This window comes from Patagioenas fasciata, chromosome 3, assembly GCF_037038585.1.
Source record: "Patagioenas fasciata isolate bPatFas1 chromosome 3, bPatFas1.hap1, whole genome shotgun sequence".
In the NCBI taxonomy this organism is placed as follows: domain Eukaryota; kingdom Metazoa; phylum Chordata; class Aves; order Columbiformes; family Columbidae; genus Patagioenas; species Patagioenas fasciata.
In genome coordinates this window covers 35519275-35542383 of record NC_092522.1, presented here as the reverse complement: position 1 = coordinate 35542383, position 23109 = coordinate 35519275, and the positions used below count along the sequence as shown (strand labels likewise).

The 23109-nt window shown below is 45.1% G+C and overlaps 1 protein-coding gene across 3 annotated transcripts in view; it reads right to left on the bottom strand.

Moving 5' to 3' along the window:
• The window catches only part of LOC136100143 (uncharacterized), a 57414-nt gene extending 36563 nt beyond the window's left edge, over positions 1-20851 (bottom strand). Inside the window, exons 1-4 of one of the 3 annotated variants that reach the window (XM_065834981.2) lie at positions 20687-20848; positions 20277-20603; positions 2611-2686; positions 864-1354 (exon numbers count right to left, since the gene is read on the bottom strand). In XM_065834981.2, coding sequence (XP_065691053.1) covers positions 864-1354; positions 2611-2686; positions 20277-20381 — 672 coding nt within the window. In that variant the 5' untranslated portion in view covers positions 20382-20603; positions 20687-20848. Of the gene's footprint in view, positions 1-863; positions 1355-2610; positions 2687-20276 lie in introns of all 3 variants that reach the window. The other 2 variants (XM_065834982.2, XM_065834984.2) reach the window with 2 other exon arrangements.
• Positions 20852-23109: the final 2258 nt, after the last annotated feature.

Below are 23109 nucleotides of genomic sequence, written 5' to 3'. Positions count from 1 at the left end.
TTAAAGGAAATTCAGAACTGAAAATAACTAACTTTAACTTACTGCAATTTATTGGGGTCAGCAAATGTCTGCAGATACTCTTTCAAACTGACACTACACCAGGGCAAGAAAAATAAATAAAGAACAAGCTGAAATACTAACTCTACAGCAACACCTTCCAAAAGAGATCTGGGCAGCCCACTCCACCAGGGCATGCTCCATTACTCAGCCTTGCAGAAATGAGAAAAAATAGCATTTATACACCTCCATCACAGGCCCCTACAAAAGTCCAGCAAAATCAAGAGTAACTCCATCTAAAGCAGACAGTAAATAGTTTATATTTGTAAAGTGTTACGAAGGTAAAAAGCACTGTTTTACACTGCTGTAAAACTCCAAGGATACACAGAGACCTGAGCCCAAGGAGGTCAACAAGTGTGGAAATATCCGTTATCATCAAGTCTAAAACCACTTCCATCACAAAGGTATTTCTTTATACAACCCTAAGCAATAAATCTATTTTGGAGCAAGCGGTATAGGTCAGATCATGGCAGCAGGAGTAACTTGAAAAAAGTGAACTCCAGTGATTTTGTTCCCACGTAACGCAATTAACCAGAGAATATGGATGCTGCCTTCCTAATGAAGGTAGCAAGAGAACAGCCCAGCTGTAACAAGAGCCACTCAAGTAGCAGCAGTTTTACCTCTCAAAGAAGTATCTAGTTTATCCTAGACACATGGCAAAAGTATCAATTATGTCCCTGAAGATGTGATCGTAAGAAGCAACTCTATGAATTTACTGAGCTCTACCTTAATAATCCTTCTCAATCTTTGCTTATGACACCTTCTCTCAAGTGATGCTGCTTTCCTGATATGAAGTTCTGCCTTACCTGCTGCATTTTTTCCAGGTCAAGACTGGGCCTGCTGACCTTATCCCCATATCCTTGTCGATGTCTCTTACAGGGCATGACTTGCTCAAGGCCCGCCCCAACGCTTGTGAAGATTAAAGGTCTGGAGGCTGGGCTCCGTGCCAGGGGCTGGACTCTCTTGGGAGGGGAGGCACTGAACAGCACAGGGCTTGGGCTGGCGTGCAGGCCATCGGCCTGCTCTGCCACAGGCCGGAAGGACATCGCACACAAGTTCTTCACTTCTTCATCACTGGAGGAGGTGTTGTTACTGTCACTGCAGCAGGCAAGCCTGCTGACCTGGGACCACTTTCGCTTCTCAGCGGCGAACTCTCGGTTGATGCGCTCCAGCTCCTCTTCTGAGCTGTGGCGGTCAAGGCTGGCATGGAAGAGGGCCCGAACCTTGCAGCATTGGTTCTCCTGGTTCTGGAGCTGGTTGGTGGCCAGAGGGGTCAAGGTACAATTCCGTCTTCTCTCTGGTGGGAGGAGGAGATAGAGGAGTGGCACAGCAGATCTGTGTCCCACACCCTAGTAAACTGGACCTGCTTTCTCCTGACCTGTTTTCTTGTATCTCCTCCCAAGTAAACTTCTGAGATGTTTTCACATCTTTTCTTCTCCAGAAGAAACATCCCTCAGCTAAATATTTCCAAATCTTTGGTTAGACCAGGTTGCTAGACATCCCCTCACAAACTGTCACCTTGAAGGCTAGTTGCAGAACAAGCTTACAGACCTGCTAACCACCTCATCCCCTGAACATGAAGACGACATGATCTTACAAACATGTTGTTAGGCACTTGCCTCTAGCTGAAAACATTAAGTTCTAGTGACCAGTTCTGAAAACAGAGGAGGCAAGCAAGTTACATTATTCTAATCAGCATGTCTGTGGCTCACATAATCAAGATCTAGTTTCTGGAGGTGAAAGTCCTCTTTCTATTACAAGGCTTGTCATACAAGAGAGCCTGCCTTCAGCCACAAGTTGGGCACACTTTACCTGTTCTGCTGAGCTCTTTCTATGCTAAGCACATGGAGCACACATTTGAATTTCAACATGACATGTCCTGTGGGTCAGGAATTTAACTTCCACCTTTGCATAAGAATCCACTTGAATTTGGCTAAACAAAAATAAAACATAGGGCATGCACAAATGATAGAGACTTAGCATAGCTCAACAGATGCATTTACTACAGATTTCACCTGCAGCTCTAAGCTGCTTCATACCAGGTTCAGAAACAACAGCAGAGCACTTGTCACTACTCTATCAAAGACCCTCAGCTAGAGTCAAGAATAGGACTGCCCAATACTGACAGTACAGGAACAAGGGAGTGAGTTAATCAGACAATGAGTCCAGGGGAACGAGGAAAGTGAAGGTCAAAACTCAAAATGGCAAGGAAGAGAAAACCTGGAAAAACAATGATGCAGGTGCACAAGCATGGAATAGAAGACATATTTTCAGTCTCAGCTCTGCTGCTGGCCCAATTAAGACCTTCTCTGTCCCATGTCTGCAGCACTGGGGCCTTAACATGTGGTTAACAATGCCTGTCTCTGATAAGAATAGTGCAACTGCAGCATATGATAGCAGCAGCTTCTCCCTGTGAGGTCCCAAAGACTTCAAGGTGACTGATTTAATGCATCTGGTTGTGGACAGTAAAGCAGGCATTTCCAAGAGCACAAGTGAAAAGCAAAATGGACTTCAGATGTAGCATCACAGGACCCTCCTATTTCATCTCTTTACCTCTGTCAATCTGAGCAAGTTCCTGGTTCTCTCCCTCAGAGTCATCGCTGTCCTCATCACTTGGGGGGTAGGAGATCTAGGGGACAAGGAGAAAGAAAAGGCTTCATCAAGAACACTAAACATTGCTCTGCTGTTGCCCAAGCCACTTCCCCCACCCTCCCCCTCTCATATCCTGCAGGCATCCACCCCACCTAACCACACACACCCAGCTGTAGCACCTCCTTGTATACACATCCTCATCTCCCAGCCTCAAACTCCCATCATATCCTCTTACTTGCAGCAACAGAAAACACACAGCCTACCACTATTTCCACCTTACTGCACCACCAACTCTTTCCCAAGCACAACAAACACACCCTGCCCTTCACTCCCCAGACACACAGCTTACAACCATCATGGCCTACCACATCCACGTCACGTGGACAACTGAATCTCCAAAACCCACTGCTGAAATAAAGACACATCCTGTCAACAGCATTATCATCTTGCAAGACACCCACAAATGGAAGTGGCATGTTAACTTTAGCCATCCTATGTATGTACCCACACTTTCCCCTTGAAGGCATACACACATAAACCACCAAACAGACTCATTTTACTTTCCAACAGAACAACTCTGAAGAATGCAACAGAAATAAAAAATATTATTTCACAGAAATGCAAGCAATAACATTTTGTTGTCCCCACCAGCACAGATTCTTACGGTGCCACTGAACACCTTTAAATGCTCCAAGAGTAACGACAACTCGCATGTTTTGTCTATCAGGAATTTTTAGGAACATTGCCAATGGACTTCACCAACCACTTGCTGTATACTCAAATACCACTTACTCAACACATGTTCTAACATTGAACAAACTTGGTACTTGTCTCTTGAGAAGGCTTAAGAGGTCTGAAACCAAGCTTTTGTAGGTCAGATAGATCCCACTGCTGCTGTGTTTCCTATGTAGAGGAAACCCTATCTACCTTATTCCTAAGTGACTTGCTCTGCTGCATAGAGAATACCTGGAGGTTACTAGATCAAACCTTTGAGCTATGCAGCTTAGTATGTGTCTCTGGCAATGGCCAAAACCAAATGGGTCAAAGGACACCATTAAAAGAGACAGTTCTGAAATAACATGATCACTGCAATGTCAGCTCTATTATTGCTTACACTTTTTTATTCAGAACAAACATTCCCATCATTCTTAGCTGAGTCCCACAAGCTACTTGGGCACAACAGAATCCAGTGGCAATAGGTTTCAAAAGGTTACATTCTGTATTTCCATCTTAAAAGTGTCTGATAACCCGTGCTTGACTTTTATAGATGAGGGAGAATACAACCATTAGAGACTGGACCATTTCACCTCCACCACTGTTCCTACAGAAACGTCCCTGAAGTGTTTCAGCCTCCCAGAGACCCAAAAGAACAACTGCACTTAACTAGGTTCCTATGCAGAGAAACAGAAATAGTGGAGAAATTCTGATTGATACTGAATTTGACAGCTCTTAAGTCAACACAGCTGTTTCGTGACCATCCTCCAGGATTGCCTTTGGGGGTTGTGTTCCCCCAAAAGCTTGCTGTCACCTTTTTTCTCCTCCTTTTTTAGAAGCTACCTTTTGCCCTTCTATATTCATGTTGCCCTTTAAGAAATCAGAAAATACTTTCCTTCCTTGCTAGTCTTTAAACTGCCCAACTGCCAAATGATGAATGGGGAAAGCGGCACAGACTAATCCCCATTGCTGATGTGTCTAAAGTAAATGTAGGGAGTTGTTTTTCCCATCCAATTACAATTTTGTTGTACATATTCACGCACATGCGTAATTTAATAAATGCGGCTGGCACTGAGGAACACTGCCAAATTAATAAACTTCTATTTGTCCCCAGAACAGGTATAATACCTTTTTTGTGCCATGGTAGTTCACACAGAGGGGACAGCTGACACTGAGATGCCATTGTGCTAGCTGCTGTACAGACAGACAGTGGTCCTGTCTTCATTACAAAAGCTAAGGCTCCAATTCTAACTCGAGAGGTACTGACCTTAGTCTGTGGCTCATTCCCACATTAAAAAACAAAACAAAACCACAACCTTCCATTTAGAAATAGCTGGGTTTTCAGTGAGTTTTAACAGCTCTGTGTGGGAAAGCCATCACCTCCAGTTTTTGTGCTGTAAATGTCAATGCATGGCATGGTGCTGCTTCCAAAAAAGAGGCAATGACATCTAGCACATGCAGGTCAAAGAGCTACTGCACAATGTCACTGGCTTGAGATGCTTAAGATAGGAGTTGGATTTGAGTCAATGATTGACATTTTGAAGGTCTTTGTGTGTACTGGTCCTAGACTTCCAGAATATTCACTCCTCCCTGTACTCACTGTACAAGTGCAATTTTGCTAGCCTCTAGTCTCACATGGATAAGTCTCCTCTGCTAAGTCTTCCCAGTCCCACAGGCAGCCCAAGACTAATCTCCTGTAAGTTGCCTTGAACACTTATCTATAGGCTTTGTTCAGAGCACTTGTGAGAAAAGAGAAACCTCTTTCAAACAAGAAGATATTGAGTCTGCAGATTTGGTCCCACAGGATACCTCAAAGAAATTAAAGTAGTAGGACAATACAAAAGGCTTCATGGAAAAAAGGGGCTCCCACAGTCTTGCTAATCATCCTCCCGATGCTAGCCATGGAAAAGTAAGCACCCCTTCTTCTAAAATCAACTACAGTTTTTATGAGCAACATATCAAGTGCTTTTCAGAATCAAGGCAATTAGAGACACCTATTAAACCACTCTTCCTGACACCTGTGTTTTCTTTTGGAAAAGCACATGAGTAGCACATTTCTCCCAATATTCAGAGTTGGTTTCTCCCACTACACCCACTGGTTTATTATACTCTTGCTCTAGACAATGTCCTCAGAAATCAGAATATTTTTGTAATACACGTCACAGGCTAACCCTAAAAAAGCCTTAAAATCCAGAAAATGTGCATTTTATGCCTGAAGTACACAGTTGATAAAACTCAGAAGTCACATTATCTCTAATGTCTGATGACCTGCACTGTCTTTTCAGAAGTCCTCTCATCTCTGATTTTGTGTGGGTTACATACACACAAATACCCTCCTTCTTGGTCTTCACATCTTTCAATGAGAGATAATCATTTTCCCCAGATTTGTCACTCGGAAAGGTCTTCTATTTTAGTATTGTTACATTCTTTTCTTATTAGTAAATCCTTCCACAAATTATATCCTGGTTGTGGGAACTGATACTCCTATGTATGAGACCCTAGCTCCCATGTTCCCTAACAGAGAACCATCGTTCATAGCCTAACCATTAAACTTGCAGAGTTTAAATTTTATACATTAAACTCCTTGCTGTAGTATATCACTCAGGCAGAGATTAATGGTAGATTTAAAAAAGGACTGTGTGTATGAATAACAAGAATTTCAAGACACTACATAGACACAGGGAATCAAAGACTAATGCTCTGACTAGTAGGAGGTAAATGCTCCCTCAACTCTTCTCAGGCTTTAACAGCAACACTGTCCTCTCTTCAAAAGCATTCCACTAAACACAGCAGTATTGTGTTCAAGCCTCCTGCCTCCCTCGCACAGTCTCTGCCTTATCCTAGCTACAGATTTACTGTTGTCCGAGGCAGTACAGCCTTGTTTGCCTCACGAACTCAGAATTGTGTGACTGTGATAACTGAAAACTTGATCTTCATATCAAAGATCCCACTAGATCATGGCTTCATCCACAGTACATAAATCACAGAACTGTTTAGACTGGAAGAGACCTCTTGGCATCATCTAGTCTAAGCCCCTACTCAAGCTGAGTCAACTAGAACAGGTTGTCCAGAACTGTGCCCAGTACACTCTGTACCTTTACCTGCAAAATTAAAGAGACAATGCATATAAATGTGTAAATGTTTATAAGCCATGGCACAAAACAAGTCAGAAAACAAACAATGAGTACCCATCCACCCTCCAGTCTTTCTTCAGGAAATGCATCAGATCTGAAGTTCAAAGACAGCAGCCTCCTGTTGATGAGGATCTCAGTCTTACACTTGGGTCCTTCATCTCTGGCACCAGATATGCCTTCTGTCAGGCTAAGGACTCCTACCACGCCAGATCGAAACATGGACAAACTTTCCCATGCATTTGATTTTTGCATCAACCTCCACTATGGAAAGATGGGTTTGTGAAGAATAACCAGACAGTATTTAAGGAGAATTGAGTGTAAAGCTTATAACTTTGAAGGACATTTAACATGAAAGAAACTAGCAGGTAAAAGACAAAAAAAAGTGAGAAAAATCTTTGCCCCTCTTATCACACTGCTGCTTGTCAACTGAGTAATGATAACTAGCAGCAGCCAGAGCTACCCAGTTCCTCAAGGGTCCAGTCACCCTTAGAGTCTGAAGCCTTGAAATACACCAGAGGATAGGAAAACCCCACCCCCCTGTTAAAGCCAAGTTCCTCTTGTTTTGCTTACAGAAGAGAAATTAACCTGCTATCATATGGTGAAAAGTAATTACATTAAGAATCATCTGGGAGTTTACAAAAGAGAAGGGAATCTCACTTCTAAGGCAGAAGAAGTGTCTCCCAACAGGCTTCACTTAATTGTATTGTAAACACCAACAGGGTGGTTTAGTGCAACAGAGGGTATATGTGTGAAGAGCAGACAAGACAAAGATACAGCTGACCACAGGCATTCCCGGATTGAATCAAGAATGCACACAGGCTGGACAGCATCATTTCCAGTGCCCCTCTGGGAAGGAGAAAGTTCACCTCCAGGGAGGTGACTTGCCCAGCAGAGGCCAGTGCTGCTTGTCCTGCCACATTTAAGGCTGTTTGTGACACAGGCTTGCTCACTCAAGCCCTGGCACTCCAGTAGAGTGCCTTTCATGTGCCCTGGGAAAGAGACTTTGCTGAGGTGGTCTCACTCGCTGGTTCTTGGCACAAAAGCAGAAAGGGATGAGTAGCGCACCATGATTAGTGGTATCTCTGCCATGGGGAACCCAATTTCATTTCTTCAGACTGAGGAAATGAAACCAGAGCTCACTTTTCCTTGCCACGCTGCCTACAGAGCAGCTGCTAGAGACAGGGCATCCTACAGCACAGGGCTCTGCTGCTGGCTCTTTTCCTACCCAACTGCCTGGCTTCAGTAAAAACATTTGACTAAGTTTCCACACTGTTGTTTCACCAGGTCAACAATCCCTGTAGTTGCCATGGGACACTGCCTGATTTTGAATGAGTGAGGTGCCATCTTCCCAATTATAAAAAAACTCTGAATTAGAGAGAGTGGGAAAACAAGGGAGATTATGAGACACTGAAAGGCAGGTTTGAGCCATGGAAAAACATGAGGAAGAAGGAAAGAGTGAGTCAAACCGACCTTCAAATGAACATCTAACTCCTCTGCCAAGTTCTCCTTTAAATTTTATTTTAGAGGTATTCAGCATTACAGGGACAATTTATGCTAGTAAAAGAGGCTCTCCTCAAGAAAAGCAACAGAGTTAGAGATTAAATTCAGTTCACTCTTCAAACATCCACATGTGAGATATGACTACCTAAACTAGATCTGGGTCCTTCAAGAGTTAAGCTTCCAGTCAGAACAGTCCTAGTTTGGATAAGCTTTATAAAGTCTTTTTTTCCATTGTTATTATTATTTTCCTTTTTAACTTTCATAATAGCTCTGCCTTCAAACTCCTTTTCCAATTTCCTTGCAAATGACTAAATTCAAACCCAGGGTTCAAACCCTTGAACACTGTCCTGCTTGACAGAGCAGCTGTCTGGCCAAGTCAGTGGAAGTGGTGGTGGGCCAGTGGGACACAGCACTCCTCAAGGGCCCTTGTTTTACAGGCCTGTCCCATGCCAAAGACAGCCAAATTCCTATTTTTTGTAGGAATGCTGCACCTTTAGTCTTCTGCATAGGTCTAGAATCTAGTTAACCACTGGTTGTTCCACAGATTTGAGGGAGGCAGAGAGTCACTCTAGGTAGCAGAGTCCACAATGTCAGTTCCATTGACTGCTTACTTTACACAAACACAGGTAAACATGGTGAATGGCAACTCAGAGTGCAAGTGGTGGGACTTATCATCCAGAGAACACAGGAACTGAGCTTCTGTTCTGCGGAACAATGGTTGAACTTGATTTCTGGAAGCATGAGCTTAAGTTGGGTTACCTAGATATTAAAAGGGGAAAGCACTAGGCTTGCACAGAACAGCGAGGATGTGAGAGGGAGGTGGGTGCAGGGAGTTGCATGTGTGGTCCTCTTATTGTTTTAAATCTTCTCCCTCATCCTCCTGTAATTCTATTAATAAATTAATACATGTCATTTAAACATACTTTTGGCACAGCAAGATTATGTTTATCTGCTCTCTACAGCTCCTGGACAGAAGTTACAACTGTGGTCAAACGTGACTAGAGTTACAGAGATGACAGGGCACTGCCCCAGCCTTGGGGATCCTCATTTGCAAGTGGAGTGACTCTATGCAGAGACAAGTGCAGCAGGGCTGGCTTTAGCACTGGGAAGGGGCACAGAGAACGCTCAAAAAATGGTTCATCAAACCCACAGAGCACAGCTGGACTCTCTGCACTCTCTTATCTACTCCACATCACTTCTCTTGCAGCAGTCAGAGTCCGCATCTAACCTTTTCTAAATCTCCCCCTGCTTTTCCCAGGGCTATGCTGAGATGATTTTGCAAGGGAAGACTAAAGATAAACACCAGAGGCTTTTGCAAATTTAAAATAAAATAAAAAAAAAAATACAGCAGGTCCCAATGCATCACCATTTCTCCAGAGGGGTACAGTATACAGCACCAATGAGCCTATGGTGCATAAACACATGGATTCCATAGTCACCAGAAACAGCACGCATCTGATTTCTCCAGTCACAGGGAACTGAAGGCATCTATGTCTACAGTTGAGCTCCACTGTTTTACAACAGCTAGGGACCAGGTGAGCCACAGCAATAGCCTTTTCCATTGACTCCTATCTACCACGGGCCTGTTCTCAAAAGCTCTGGGTGAATTTTGTTAGAAGAACAAAATCAAGACCATCCTTTTAAATTCCACTCAAGATAAACCTCCAAAAGGCCATACTTGTAAAGACAGTAGAACAGACTCAGTTCTACTCAGCAGAGACCAGCTGTATAGACACCCACTTATATGCACATGCTCCTTCCACCAGCCAAACTTCTGTGGCAACAGAGGAAAAGGAATGCTAGCAACTAAAATAAGAGACTTTAAAAAGCCTTCTAGGCAGAAGACACTCAGACTTTGGTCCTTAGCACTGAACACATTCCAAATCTTAGAGAACTCCATTCAGCTTATCCTCAAAGCCACTATGAGAACCAGAGTCTCTTGGTGTAAACATTGCCCTGAACATGACTGCAGCTATGATTTAACAGTTCACAGTGTTGGAAATTACGATGAAATGAAGTCACTGCAGCCCTTACACAGCAGGTGGATGGGGCCTGGTAACAGGTATTACTGCTGAAGTAGAGCCTCTAATCCTCCAGTTCTCTCCTTGCCTTCCCAGACCACTACATTTTACCAAATAAGACTGCTTCTGCAGTATGGGAGCCACGGGAATACGCAGCTCCATGCTGTGATATGTACCATCCTTTCTGGTAGCAATTTTTTACAAAATTCTCAAGCTGTCCCTAGGAAGTTAGCCTAAGAGGCTAGTTTAGGTTTATAGCTCTTAGTGTGGTGAAACACACCATACACTCCAACTCCACTTCTACCTGCAAGTGAAGCTTCCAGATGTGTCACATCCCAGTAAGTCTCCAGCAAGTGTTCTTGTCTCCTCCCACCACTCAGCTTCTGCTCATTACAAATACTCAGCACAGCCTGGCCTCAGCTGGCAGTCATGTGACAGAGCCACACAATAAGTTTCTCTCCAGCTCTGTTACCCTGTTCATGGCTTTGCTGATGTGATAGAGATTTATGGCTAATTCATGTCCAAGTTTCAATGATTCTGTTGGAAAACTAGCATCTACTTGTTACATAGAGATGGCATTTTACCCACGTAGTTCAGAAGGGAATTAGCAAAGAAAACAGTGGTAAAGCATCAGGAAACACCCATCAGAAAGAAGCAGCGCCCTAAAAAACGGTTGTGCTCTAAAGAGATCCCTTTGCAAAAGAGGTCAACTCCTCTGACAGCTCACAGCATGAAGCCCTGGCATTCCCCTGGCTCACATCCACAGAAGCAGTGTTGACACCACAAAGCACAGCAGTCCAGAAAGACAAGAAGGAGCCTGAAGGATTAAAGACATTCACTACTAGACCTCATCCCCCCCTGCATTAATATTATAGTGACTTAGCTCAATCTGTATTTTAAAGTCCATTTTGCTGCTGACCCTCAGCTCCAAACACAGTCATATTAAAAGCAGCACTATTTATCACAGGCTGACAACCCTCTCAGACATACTGGGAAGAGAGTACAAGGGACACCTAGAACCAGAAAAGCACCAGACCCACTGGCTGAGCTCAGTTATTACATTGCTGTGAGGAGGTCTCTTTGCACAGACCAGCTTCTCTAACAGCTTACAGCAACTCCCCAGCTCCACCAGTCTCCTCTATCAAGGAAACACAGCTGACAGCAGCTGCCATAAACAATGCATCTGGTAACAGTTTTTCCATTCCCTCCTCAAAAGACCCAGAGAGAGCAACTGCCATTGCCCCAAGATACTCATTAGCTGAGGAGAAGCTGCCTGTGTTGGGAGACCTCACTCGACACTCACCTCTGCTTAGCCATAAAGAACTACATAAGTCAGAATTTGCAGACAAAAGGAACAATGCCTTACAGTCAGGCTGGAAAATGCATTTGGAGCACATGAGACATTTCAGGCTTCTCCTCCTCTAAAGTTACCGTGTTAACCCTTCTGAGTATAAGTAGACACAAGCTGTTTCATCTCTACAGATTTACACCAAACTCCTTGTGTTTCACAGTGGAGCAAGCCAATAACACAGGATAATCCTTCATGACCAGATCTTTGATCCATCTGATTGGGTGTTTTTAAAGTAAGAGTTAAGACAATGTAAAAACTTGCAGTGGCTCTCACTGCACCAGATCCTTTCCTGGTAGGCATTGTCCCAACTAGGAACCACTGGGAATCACACAATCTGGCCAAAGGGGTGGTCTCTTCACCCCACACATGGAGGGATGGGCTAGAGATGAGTGGCACAAAGCCACAATTTGAATATTTACTCTCTCCTCCAATATATATGCCAGAAAGCATGAAATTAATTTATTAAGAGGCAGGTTCTAAACAAACAGCAGGTGATCCTTCAGCAACATGTGGTTAAGGTTTGAAAGTTTTTGCCACAGGATGTTCTGGATGCAAAGACCCTACATAGATTTGGTGTAGTAGACAGGTTTAGGTCAAAAAAGTCCACTGGGCTACTAATACACAGACAGCAGTTCTGTCTCAAGTAGTCCCCAAAACCAAAGTATATGCTGTTCTTACAGTTTCCACTAGGTGCCCACCTGTGGCACCTGCAGAAGAGAGGATACTGGGAAAAGAGACTGTAGGTCTGACAAAGGATGGGTGCTCTTGAACCCCATTCACAGGCAGGCCACGCAGCACATGCTTTTACTTGCAATGTCACAACACAAGGAGATGCGCAGAACAAAACCCAACAGTGTTCCTGAAGAACCAGCTCACCTCACACACCACAGAGAGGTACTGAAACAATGTCCATGCACCACCTGCTAAATCCACACCCCTGCATACAGTGTCAGGAGCAAGACAGGGGAAAAGTTACATTGCACTACAGCTCCCTGCAAAATACCACTGAGGGGTTTCCCAAGAATGACCTGTTCTGTCCAAGCCAGAATAAAGGGTTTTCTATGAACGAAAATATATTTGTGGAAGATGCTGATTTTTTTAAGCCTCTAAATTATTTTAATTCATATGCTCCACACCAAATACCACTGGTCTCTCCTGTTAATTAGCCTTTGGCCAAAGAACTTTCATTTATTTGGAATAACCGATGCCTAGGAATAAAGAACAAAATAAACAAAAAAAAACCCACATGAAAAGAGTGGCTGCAGACAACTGTCTAGAACAAGCACTTGGCTTTGTGTGTAATAACTGGGTGACAGGATATGAAATGATTATTTTATATTTTCCCAGCTTACATCCAGACACACTTTCAGCAAACTGGAGGATCTAGCTGTCCCCCTGGCACCTTTCCTCAAGATGTGAAATTCCCCGTTCAACCAGAGGGAATTTTCTTCTCATGTTATGTGCATTTAGAGCTTGGCAGATTGTGGCCTCTCATGCCAAGAAACAAGGTGAATAAAAAATGGCCTGCATCATGGAAACAATGTGACCCCATTAGGAAGGGATAAGATGAGACAGATTTTTCAACAAAATGAGTGTGAGGGGATAGGATCTTTATGCCATCAGCAACTTGAATTCTGAGACCTCTTTGAAATCAGTAGCTTGAAAACAGGTTTGTAGCCCTGTCAAATCAATTAAGCAGCTACCCAAGGCAAATCAATAGTTTATTCCCAAGAAATGTCAGAAACCAAGGTCCATCTGCTCTCATTATGGACATTAATGAATACTGAGATATTTGAGAGAACTTTATCCAAGCATCTCCTGTCCTTTCATAAATTTAAATTCAGATAAGGACCATTTACCTTGCATTCAGGCAATAAACCTCAGGTCAACCCATTCCTGAAATGGGAGCCATGACTAATAAAAACCTCTTCAGGGTGCTTCGGCTCTAGCACTAGTTTCCTCTTTTCCTCAGAAGGTGTTTCCAGCCCTGAAATCTTAAGTCATCTCATATAGGCTGATGCTGGAACAAGGGTGGGGAGGTGATTCCATGCAAAGCTGTAAAGGGCTTTTCTCAGGTGTGTTTGCTGGGTGCAACAACAAACCAATCCAGTCATGCCAGTACCTCATGATGGCAGCTCATTTGAGGAAGAGAATCCATAGACTCACAGTCTACCAAGCCCAAGGGACACCTCCCCAGGTTTTTCCACATCTCCTCACCAACAACCCTCATTTAGAAGATGCATGCCAGTTGGGCACAGAGGCATTGATCTTTGTTCCCAGCACTACAGCTCAGCCCTTGGCAAGCTGGAGGGGCTTCGCAGCAGGACTTTACTTCTACAGTGAGCCTGAATGGTGGGCTGGCTGGCTAAGGGCGCTCAGGGAACAGAGGTCTAGAAGCAAAGACTGGTCCACACAAGCTGCTTGCAAAGTTGATGGTTACTCACAAAACCTTCTTTGGGCTTTTAGCCCCCGCCACCCTCAGATGACATTCTGCCATGCTAACCCAGAACAACTAGGAAGACCCAGGATTTGGATTTTTGCACATGCAGCTATGTGGCAGCTTTGGTGCAAATCTTCCGAGCAAGATACTTTCTTACATTCAGGAACACCAGGAAGTTTCTGTAAGTGTCCACACTATTTCACCCTCCATGAAGCTATCACGGCTGGACTAGAGAAGCAACCCACACAAGGGTATTCTGTTGCAGCATTCCCATTCTGCTAGGGCTATCTCAAAGAACAACAGAAGTTCACCTGGCTGAGTGTTTGGTGTGCTGCAGTAATTACAGAGGAGGAAGAGAGATTACTCACTATGTAAGATCAGCTCACCCTGCCTCAGCCAGCTCCTTAGATGCTGCAGCCTCAAAATGCCTGTCCTACAACAACTGAACAATTCAGTTCTATGTATACTGAGGGACACACAGAGGATAGGTCAATGTAAACAGATCAGTCTACAGCAGGGAGGAGATTATACTGGGTCTGAAAAGCAAGAAGAACGTAGCAAGAGAGGGGAGAAATGCCCAGAGGCACCCCAAGCTGTCTGCCCCCAAGCAGTAACCAAACTGGTCCAGAATGATCCAGACTTTGAACAGTGTTTCACCTGTGTGCCACGTTCCCACAGCTTGGGCAAGCCCCTGCCCAGATTGGCATGGAGACAGCTCTGCATAGGTCACGTTGGTCCATACGTCCTTTACATCTACTTTCAAGCTTGGGTCACAGCAGAGTTCATACCACACAGAGAATGCTTTCTGTGCAGATAAAGGTCACAACTAATTGGCTTTTCTCTAAATCCTTGCCTGGGTGTTTGTGTTGAGCAGTTGTGGGTGGTGCTGGTGCCTATTCAAAAACAGCTGGCCAACTCTGCTGGTCAATGGTGGCAGGAGGACAAACAGGCTCTGCCCACGGCCATGTACAACAGTTACTGCAGTAGAAAACAGTCTGAGTGCACACATATCTGTGATGCTGGTTGCTAGGAAGAGTTGGGTCACCCGGCAACCCGAATCCCACTGAACAGGAGAACAGGGACTACAGATAAATGCATGGGGGTAGGAGGGGTTGGTGCTGCCTACACTGTGGGTGGGAGTGTATTTCGCACTGAAAAGGGAATGCAGCCCTTGATTCCCATACTTAGACATCCCTACAACACTTCTGTGACCCCAGGAACACCCAGAGAAGCTGGCCATGCTGGCACACTGCAGCAGAGCAGTGCCCTGCCCAGCCACCACTCCACAGAGGTGTCCTAAGCGGATGCAAGCCTTGTGTTTTACTTTAAAAACAGTGAACCCACTGTTTTGCAAGAGCTATAATTAAAATAAATGATGACCCAAGTATTTCTATTTTCACTTAAATATAAGCTATTTTCCTACTCAGGGAAACTTTTAGCCTCCTGAACAGTGCAACATAGATGCAGGAGCTGTAAGACAGTGCATGACAGCAGGAAATTAAGTAGAACTGCACTATCCAGTAAAGCAAAATGGATTAATCTTTTTTTCACTGAAATGCGAGTTAAATACATAGTACTAAATTTTCAGAATTCTGAGTGACTGGGATTGCATGTTCTATTCTTTTCCTTAGTTAAATATCTATCACAGCATTTCTAACCCGCTAACATAATTTTAGTCCAAATTATCACAAGCCTAACTTCAGACATTCAGATACTCCAATAGCCAAAACTATATTTACACACTTATATTCATGCAAGTGTTTACCACCCTCCTGAATGAGATCAATACCAACTAGAAGTACCTAATGTTATCAGGTGTTAGGAGGAGGAAAAGCAAAGGCTCAATGTAAAACAGAGTCCTCCAGCCCTAGAGCAATAAACCTGTTTGGTGGGAGGTGCTGGAAAAAAAAAAATCCATGAAGGAGAGAAAACCTTCACACTCCACAGGAGACAGATGAAGCTAAATTTTCACTGTGCCAAGCTGTCTTCAGCCAGCCTGAAGACCAGTGGCTGGCTGAACACGTGACAAGCAGTCAACCCAAAGAAAGAAGGAAATTAATCTGTCTTCATTCATACAAAGCATGAGCCCTTACACAGCCCTTTGAAAGCACATTCACTGTGCCTTAATAACAACAATTCTACTTCATTCTTTTTTGGTCTGAGGAGAAAAAAAATTAAATAACACACTCCTGGCACTGCAGAATAACCAGCTATTACCAGGACAGTGACTCGTAAGTCACTGCCTGCAAGCCTGAGGTTCACTTTGAACAGACAACTGCACCCTTCATATAGGAATGGTCAAGAAAACTCTCGGTCACTGATCAGGGCTGGCCAGCCAGACCGGAGTCTCATAGCTGGCTCTGGATGCACATGCCAGCAGAAAATAACTTGCCAGTCCCAGAACTGCGTATGCATATGTACAAGCTGCAAGGTACATGAAGAGAACTGACACGGTGGCTTTGTTAATGCCTAATCCACAGTTTCCTTGTAAGCAAGTGTAGAGCTAAAACTACATAGCAGAGAAATGCAATTCTCTGACACCAGAATAGATTCACATATGACTTCATTTTGTTGATTGACATTAAGGAAATGACAAACATATCTTCACTACCCCTGCCCAGGACAAAAAGAAATATGCCAAGTACATAAGTAATTTAACAACTCTTGTGGACTAGAACAATTGTATTGCCTCCAAAGTAGTTTGTGTCAACAGCAAAGTTGGAATGGAATCCAGTGCTTAGTTTTCTTCAGCTGCTTGTTCCAGCCAGTTAATTTTTTAACACACCGCAATCCAACTGTTTCATTCTGATAACACCTAGGGCCGCTAATTAAGGGCTTAGTTTGACTGGCAATGTGCAGACTTGTTCCAGCCAGATGTCCCCTGCCCCAAGGAGCTTGCTTGCAAGCAAAGCTTAGAAAATGGACACCTACACTTTAGCCACTACACAAATATTCAAGGCCACAACAGTTGAAGAGGGATTTGGAAGAAGCGCATTTGTACGAGAAACCTCTACCCCAAGTTGTGGGGATGAGTAAGACATTTCATTTGTAGACAGCTCACTGAGTCAGCTGGAGAGTACTTCTAAGTGCTCAGTATCAGTACTCCATCACAAAAACACACATGCAACCCCAGGATACACATTTTTAAAGCTTCTTGGACAATTTGACTTATAGTTCAGGACAGGTTTCTCAGGGCTACCAGTCCAAAACTACAAAAGAAAATAATAAAAAACTGTACTAGACTGTGAGACTGGACAACCAAAGAAAATTTCAGTCCTTGAGTTACATGTCTGTCTCACTTTCCTTATTTGAAACATGTCACTATAGTATGGGACAACCTCTTGTTCTCACTCTTCTCCTGTCTCACAAAGTCTGCTCTGTAACAGACCCAGTTGCCAGCTCCTATCAAAGATGAACTCTTACCCGTAAAGTCAGATCTGCTGTTGGATCTCAATTTCTAACAGCCATCCAAAAACTGGAAGTTTCTGAATCTGGCCTAATCTCTAGCAAATAACACCAGACCACTGAAGCAAGAGGTGGAACAACAGGCTGAGGCACAAGGCTCCAATTCACAATCCTTTCTTGGATTTGGCCAAAGCAGCTGAAGGGACTCTAAGCCAACAGGCTGGACTATGAACCACAACAGCTCAGGAGTGGAAACACTGCCACTGAGCCACCCCCGCTACAGGGTCACGAGTGTCCAGTAGGGAGACAGCAAGGTCAGCAGGACCAGTCTTCCAAGGCTAAGGGTTAAAATTTGAGCCTTAACTACCACACTTCACAGCCCAGCCACCCTTACCAGAAACCACTGGCAGCAGACACTAACCCAACAGCAGACAAAATGTCAGTCAGTCAAACCCTCCCTTCCCATTAGGGTGACTTCTGGTGACAGGGCAATAAAGGGACACTAGCTTCCTCAGCAACACAAGCATGAACTAGCAGACCTCGAGTCAAAGCCCTCTGAGCAGCCTTAGTTGTCAACTGCCTAAAGACCAATTTTAGTAGAGGGAAAAAATGAAGTCCATTACATCAACACCCAAAGCTTGCATATTTCCTGGTTTCACAAACAGGAGGCAATGGCAGCCTCTCAGCTTCTCCAAGTGGGGGAGAAGACCTGCCATAGTCACACCAAACCAATTCGGGACACATGGTACCAAAACAAGATCTTTACAGTGGGCAGAAATTTAATCCCAAAAAGATCCCCAAAGCTTGGATGTCACTCCAAGGTTAGTCAAATCTCCCAAGTTTACAAAAATGATTTGACAATTTACCCAGGGAGGGACTCTCAGGACTTTGCAGGAATGTTGCAAGCTAGAAATGCAACAGCAACTTGCTTTTCCTTGAATTTGGGAACTTCCAAAGGTCATAAAGTGCAAAAGCAAGTGGGTAATGAAGGAAAAGACTGGCTAAGTACACAATTTCTAAAGCTCAGAAAGCTCTTGTTTTGGATGGTAGATGCGTATCAGTTCTTATTCTACCTAAACTGGTCGCTCATTCTCTGATTGTATGATCACACCTAACTTTTCATTATGTTTCAATGACAGCAGACTAGATCTTTTAAATAATGCACATACCACACATGCCAGAATACATACTGCACAGACACAAATCAATGTGAGGAAGCTGAGAAGACAGAAGTCCAGTCTGTGCCTGGCAGCCCCACATCATCTGAAGGCAGCAGAGGGAGATGGCACAGGACACCTGACCTCATCAGAGGGTTCATGCACAGGGCAGCCACAGGAAGCTCCCACAACACTCACTGCTTGTGCCACCTGTCCGATGTCCACACCTGCAAAGAGAACTGCCCACACCTAGCAGACTGTGCAGTGCTCTCTCTTAACTCATTAGTATGCTGGTACAAGGCTCAACCAAGACCAGGCAGCTGCACATGGTCCCCAAAGGCCTACAAAACTTACATAAACCCAGAATTTGAAAGTCTGGCTTTCTGCCCATACACATGTATACCAATCATTGTACCACTCCCCATGGCAAACTGCAATGCTACCTCTGATGGTCTATGTATTAGCCTGGCAAGAAACAGTGCAAGCCTAAGTCTCCTGTGTTGAGGAGACTGCAGACCACCTGTTTGCAGCATGAAACCTTTGCACTAATATGAACAAAATGGCTGCAGATACACACTCCTGTGGGTTCTCCTGCTTTCCTCCAAGCATCCTGAAGGCTGTATATACCCCTGATTGCTGCTTCTAAAGATTCTCACCATTTCACAACCTGAGGCTCCAAAATACAAACAATAAAGCTAAAAGAGGTGATCACAGCCACAAGACCCAGAAACACAGTGTTCAAAAGAAATCCCCCCGTGTCTCTGCAGATATATTCTGCACTGAATCCATCTACTACAACCTAAAGCATTGCCCTTATTTTATTTCTAAAAATAAAATATAATCCTGCCTCCCCCAAGAACCACAGGATGTGCAATCCCTGCAGGAAGAAGTACACAAACACAGCAAACTTTGAGGAAACACTAGCACTGTTTCCAAGAAAGTTGCCATCAGCCTGTCCAGAGTGACTGCGCAGAAATGCAGCCACACAGCAAACCGCCTCTGTGTAACACATACAAAAGACTCCTCTAGAGTCTGGTATACAGATCCCCAGCCCCCAACTCAGGCAATGAAGGCTGCCACTTTTTCCAGATCCCTTCTTTGATTTGGGGCCAGGCACTAGACTTTCCACAGTACTGATGCTGAAACAGAGTAACTCTACTGATTTCAGCAAGTATCCCTCAGTTCACAACACTTTCGCCAATACAGGATCTGGTGACTTTTTGTCAAGTAACTTATAATGACTCCATTTTTATCCCATTGCATATGGCTCAAAAATTCCTCCTTGCATTTGGCAAGAAGGGCTTAGAAACCCTTTATTGTGAATTTGTGGTGGTTTTTTTTTTTTTTTGTTTTGTTTTATTTTTTTTTAATACTAAGAAAGGATGTAAGCAGAGTTCGGAAAGCCATGGGTCAATGCAGTGAGCCAGACTACAAACTTTAGCTTATATTCCAGCCTTCTAGATCAGAAGTGAGAGAAAAGCAAATAATGAGCTGAAAGGCATTTTAGACAAATAGTGTTTGTACATTACCTAGCACAGTGGAGTTCCAGCCAGGTGAGAGCTGGAAGACTACAGATGGCACACATACAAAGGTAATTAGACTATGAATGCCTATGTAGCTAGATGTGAACACCATTAAAAGTTAATCCTTCTAAGGAATAGACAGATACATTTGCCTTTATCCACCTTTTTGTATTACCTGCTAGGTTGTGCAGTGTAACTCTGAGAGCAAAGGAACAAGACTTAAGTAGCAGGAACACAGCCCAGGCCAGTTCCTACTGAGCACACCAGCTAAGAGGAAACTGGCCCAGCATAATAAACACTGCAAGTTACTAATGTCTCAAGGCCCCATTATTAGTTACATGAAGGGTGCAAAAATAACCGAGACAAAACCTCCTGTTCTTACCTTTAGCTGGAAAGGTTGAATTTCGTTCAAACTCTGGTTCTTGAGCTTTTTGGTGAGGATCTTCAGCATGGTACAAATCCGAGGAACCAAGAAAGGGTTAAACATACACACACGCACGCACGCATCTACATCTGCCGAGCCGCTGCCGCTACGGTTGGAGGAGCTCCGGCAGAGCTTGCATCCAGCACCCCCAGGTACGCGGCGGCGGGGGTGGCGGGAGCAAGACTCCGGACAGCCGGCTTACAGCTGTGCCCCTCTGGCGTCCGCCACCGCACTCTGTCCTGCAGCCCTCCGCGAGGGAAGGAAGAGGGAATCCCTTTCTAAAGCCTAAAGAAAAAAAAAAATAAGTACCAAACTTCCTTTGCTTTCCACCCCCTCCCCGGTTAACGCTTCAGAAAGGAGGGAGGTACCAGCTGGCAGCGTGGTGCAAGGGACAAGAGACACTCAGCGCAGAGTGCTTATTGACGGAATGCAGAGCTCCCTAGCCGGGGCCCCGGACTGCGCTCATGGCTGCGCTCCCCCCCGCCCTCCTCAGCCCTGAGGCCGACGGCCCCCAGCGGACATCGCGCCCCGCTGCCCTCGGGCGCCGCCGCCCCGAACCCCCGCACGGCCGCAGCCCCGCGCCCCTGCCCGCGACGGGAAACTTGCAACAAACGGCGCGGCGGCCGCGGCGCCCATTGGCCGGCCGGGGCGGGCCGGGGCGGGGCCTCCACTTAAAGGGGCCCCGATGGAGTGCCCGCTAGTGCCAGCTCCGCTGGCTCATGGGGCTGCAGCCCGGTACCGAGCAGGCCGCTGCGTCCCGGCGGCGTGCCCTGGGTCCCCGACCTGGGCGGGCTCTGCTCAGGATGTAGCAGACCGATAGCTGTTTGTGCTGTGCCGTTGCCTGCTCACAGCAGGAGGGTAACAGGCTGCCGTGATGTGCCTGTCTTGTTCCCTGATCCAGAGTGCAGATCCATAGGGAGCACACGTATATCCCATCGCGAGTCACCCAGGGAGCTCGCCAAGGGCCTGCAGCAGCAGAGCAGCTCGCCACCGCCTTTGCTCAGAGCAACTGCAAGCGCGGGGCCAGGATGGCACCGGCTCCTGCTGCACCAGCTGCCCTTGGGCGTGAGCAAGGTGCTCTGTTTCCATGGCCTGTCTTCCAGCACCTCCCTGGCAAAACAGGCAGGAAGGTTATCAGGGACTGACTGATACACTCCCAGCCGCATTGAACCCGCAGGAAGCCACCGACAGGTTTGCCAGCAGTAACAACAAAGGGCTTTCACCCACTGCCAACTCTATGCCAGCGATAAACTCCCCGTGTCTAGGTGAAAGGTCCCTTTTGCCCATTACCAGTCCCTTGGGGTCAGCAGAGCATTTTGTCCCAACCTTCTTCCTGGGACAAGTTCAGAAGTGCCGAGGAGGTCTCCACTGTGTACGAATTCCAGAGGAGCACAGGCTGGTTAACATATTGGCTCCCCGTTCTCAGCCGACACACCTGTATCAAGATAAGGAAAGAGCACTTATAAAATACTGACTGCAGAAAAGAAAGAGAACATCTTTGCTGCAGGGGAAAGGGCCTCAGTTCAGCTCCAGTTAGCCAAGTATTTTTCTTGAAGGAGTACAGCAGGCACAGAGTCTGAGCCAGAAAACAGCATTTCTTTGCCTTTTTCTGCCTTCATAGAAGATGCCTGCAGCAGGAAACTATCTCATCTATCAAACAATACTTACCCCATGAGTTCTGCATTCACACTGTGGATTTATTTTCACCTGGTTTTGCCCCAGTTCACACCAAATTGAAATCACCATCCAATCTTACGACTCTAAATCACCATATGTTGTTTCTAGACACTTCTGGTTTCCTTATTGCATGAATACAGGAAAACAAGTAATGGTGTGTGCATTATCAGATCGCTAGTCTAGCATCCTGCCTCCAACAGGAGAGAGTAAAATGCCGATGAAAGCAGGAATCCTCCATACAGATATGCAATAATACATCTAATGTTAGGTAAAAATTACTTCTGATCCCTAACCAACAATCAAGGTACATCCCAAAGCCTGACATCTGAGAGTCTCTTACCCTGGTGAATATCACTTCAGAAGATTCATTTTTTTCACATAAAGCCAAATTCCCCAGGCCTTTATACATTCCTTATTCTGGCACCAGAGATGCTGGCTTTCCTCTTAATGGTCTATAAGATACGACCCATAAACCACAGTCAGCTTACACTACTGGGTATGATTGCTTTCCCATATTTGAGCTCTCCAGGTTCAAGCTTTGGGACAGGTATATGCCAGGGGCCAGTTGTTCATTTCAGAACCAACAAAGCTGAAAAAGCTCCCTGAAACAAAGAGCAGAACCTGCCACCCCACCCCAACACCTCACAGCCTCTACTTGAGCTCACACCACCCCACTAAGGCACAAAACAGCAGCAGTGACCACAGGCTGGTGGTGGGTTCGTGCAAGGCTGTCTGACCTACTGCTGGGACAGTGCTACTAATGATGAGCAGCAAAAGCAAGTGCTGATAAGGCTTTGTCTTGGCACTTGTGATGTGAGAGAAGCTAATATTATAATTCCATGTATTAGCTCTGCTTCTGCAATCTTCTGCAAACCTACATGTGTTTCAGTAGATACCTGCAGAGCAGTTATTTCTTGCTTGCTTTGTATTTCAGATAACCAGAACAGTCACGAACACCAGTTTTGGGTACACTGAGGTCTCTTGGGGGTCCAGTTATACATACCTGCTCCCAGTGTTTCCTCAGACTGTGTGGCCATGAGCATCTCTGTGTTTCAGCAGGCCCAGGAGAAACTCACACTCTCACGTTGCTCCCCAGCTAACCTTGCGTCTTGTA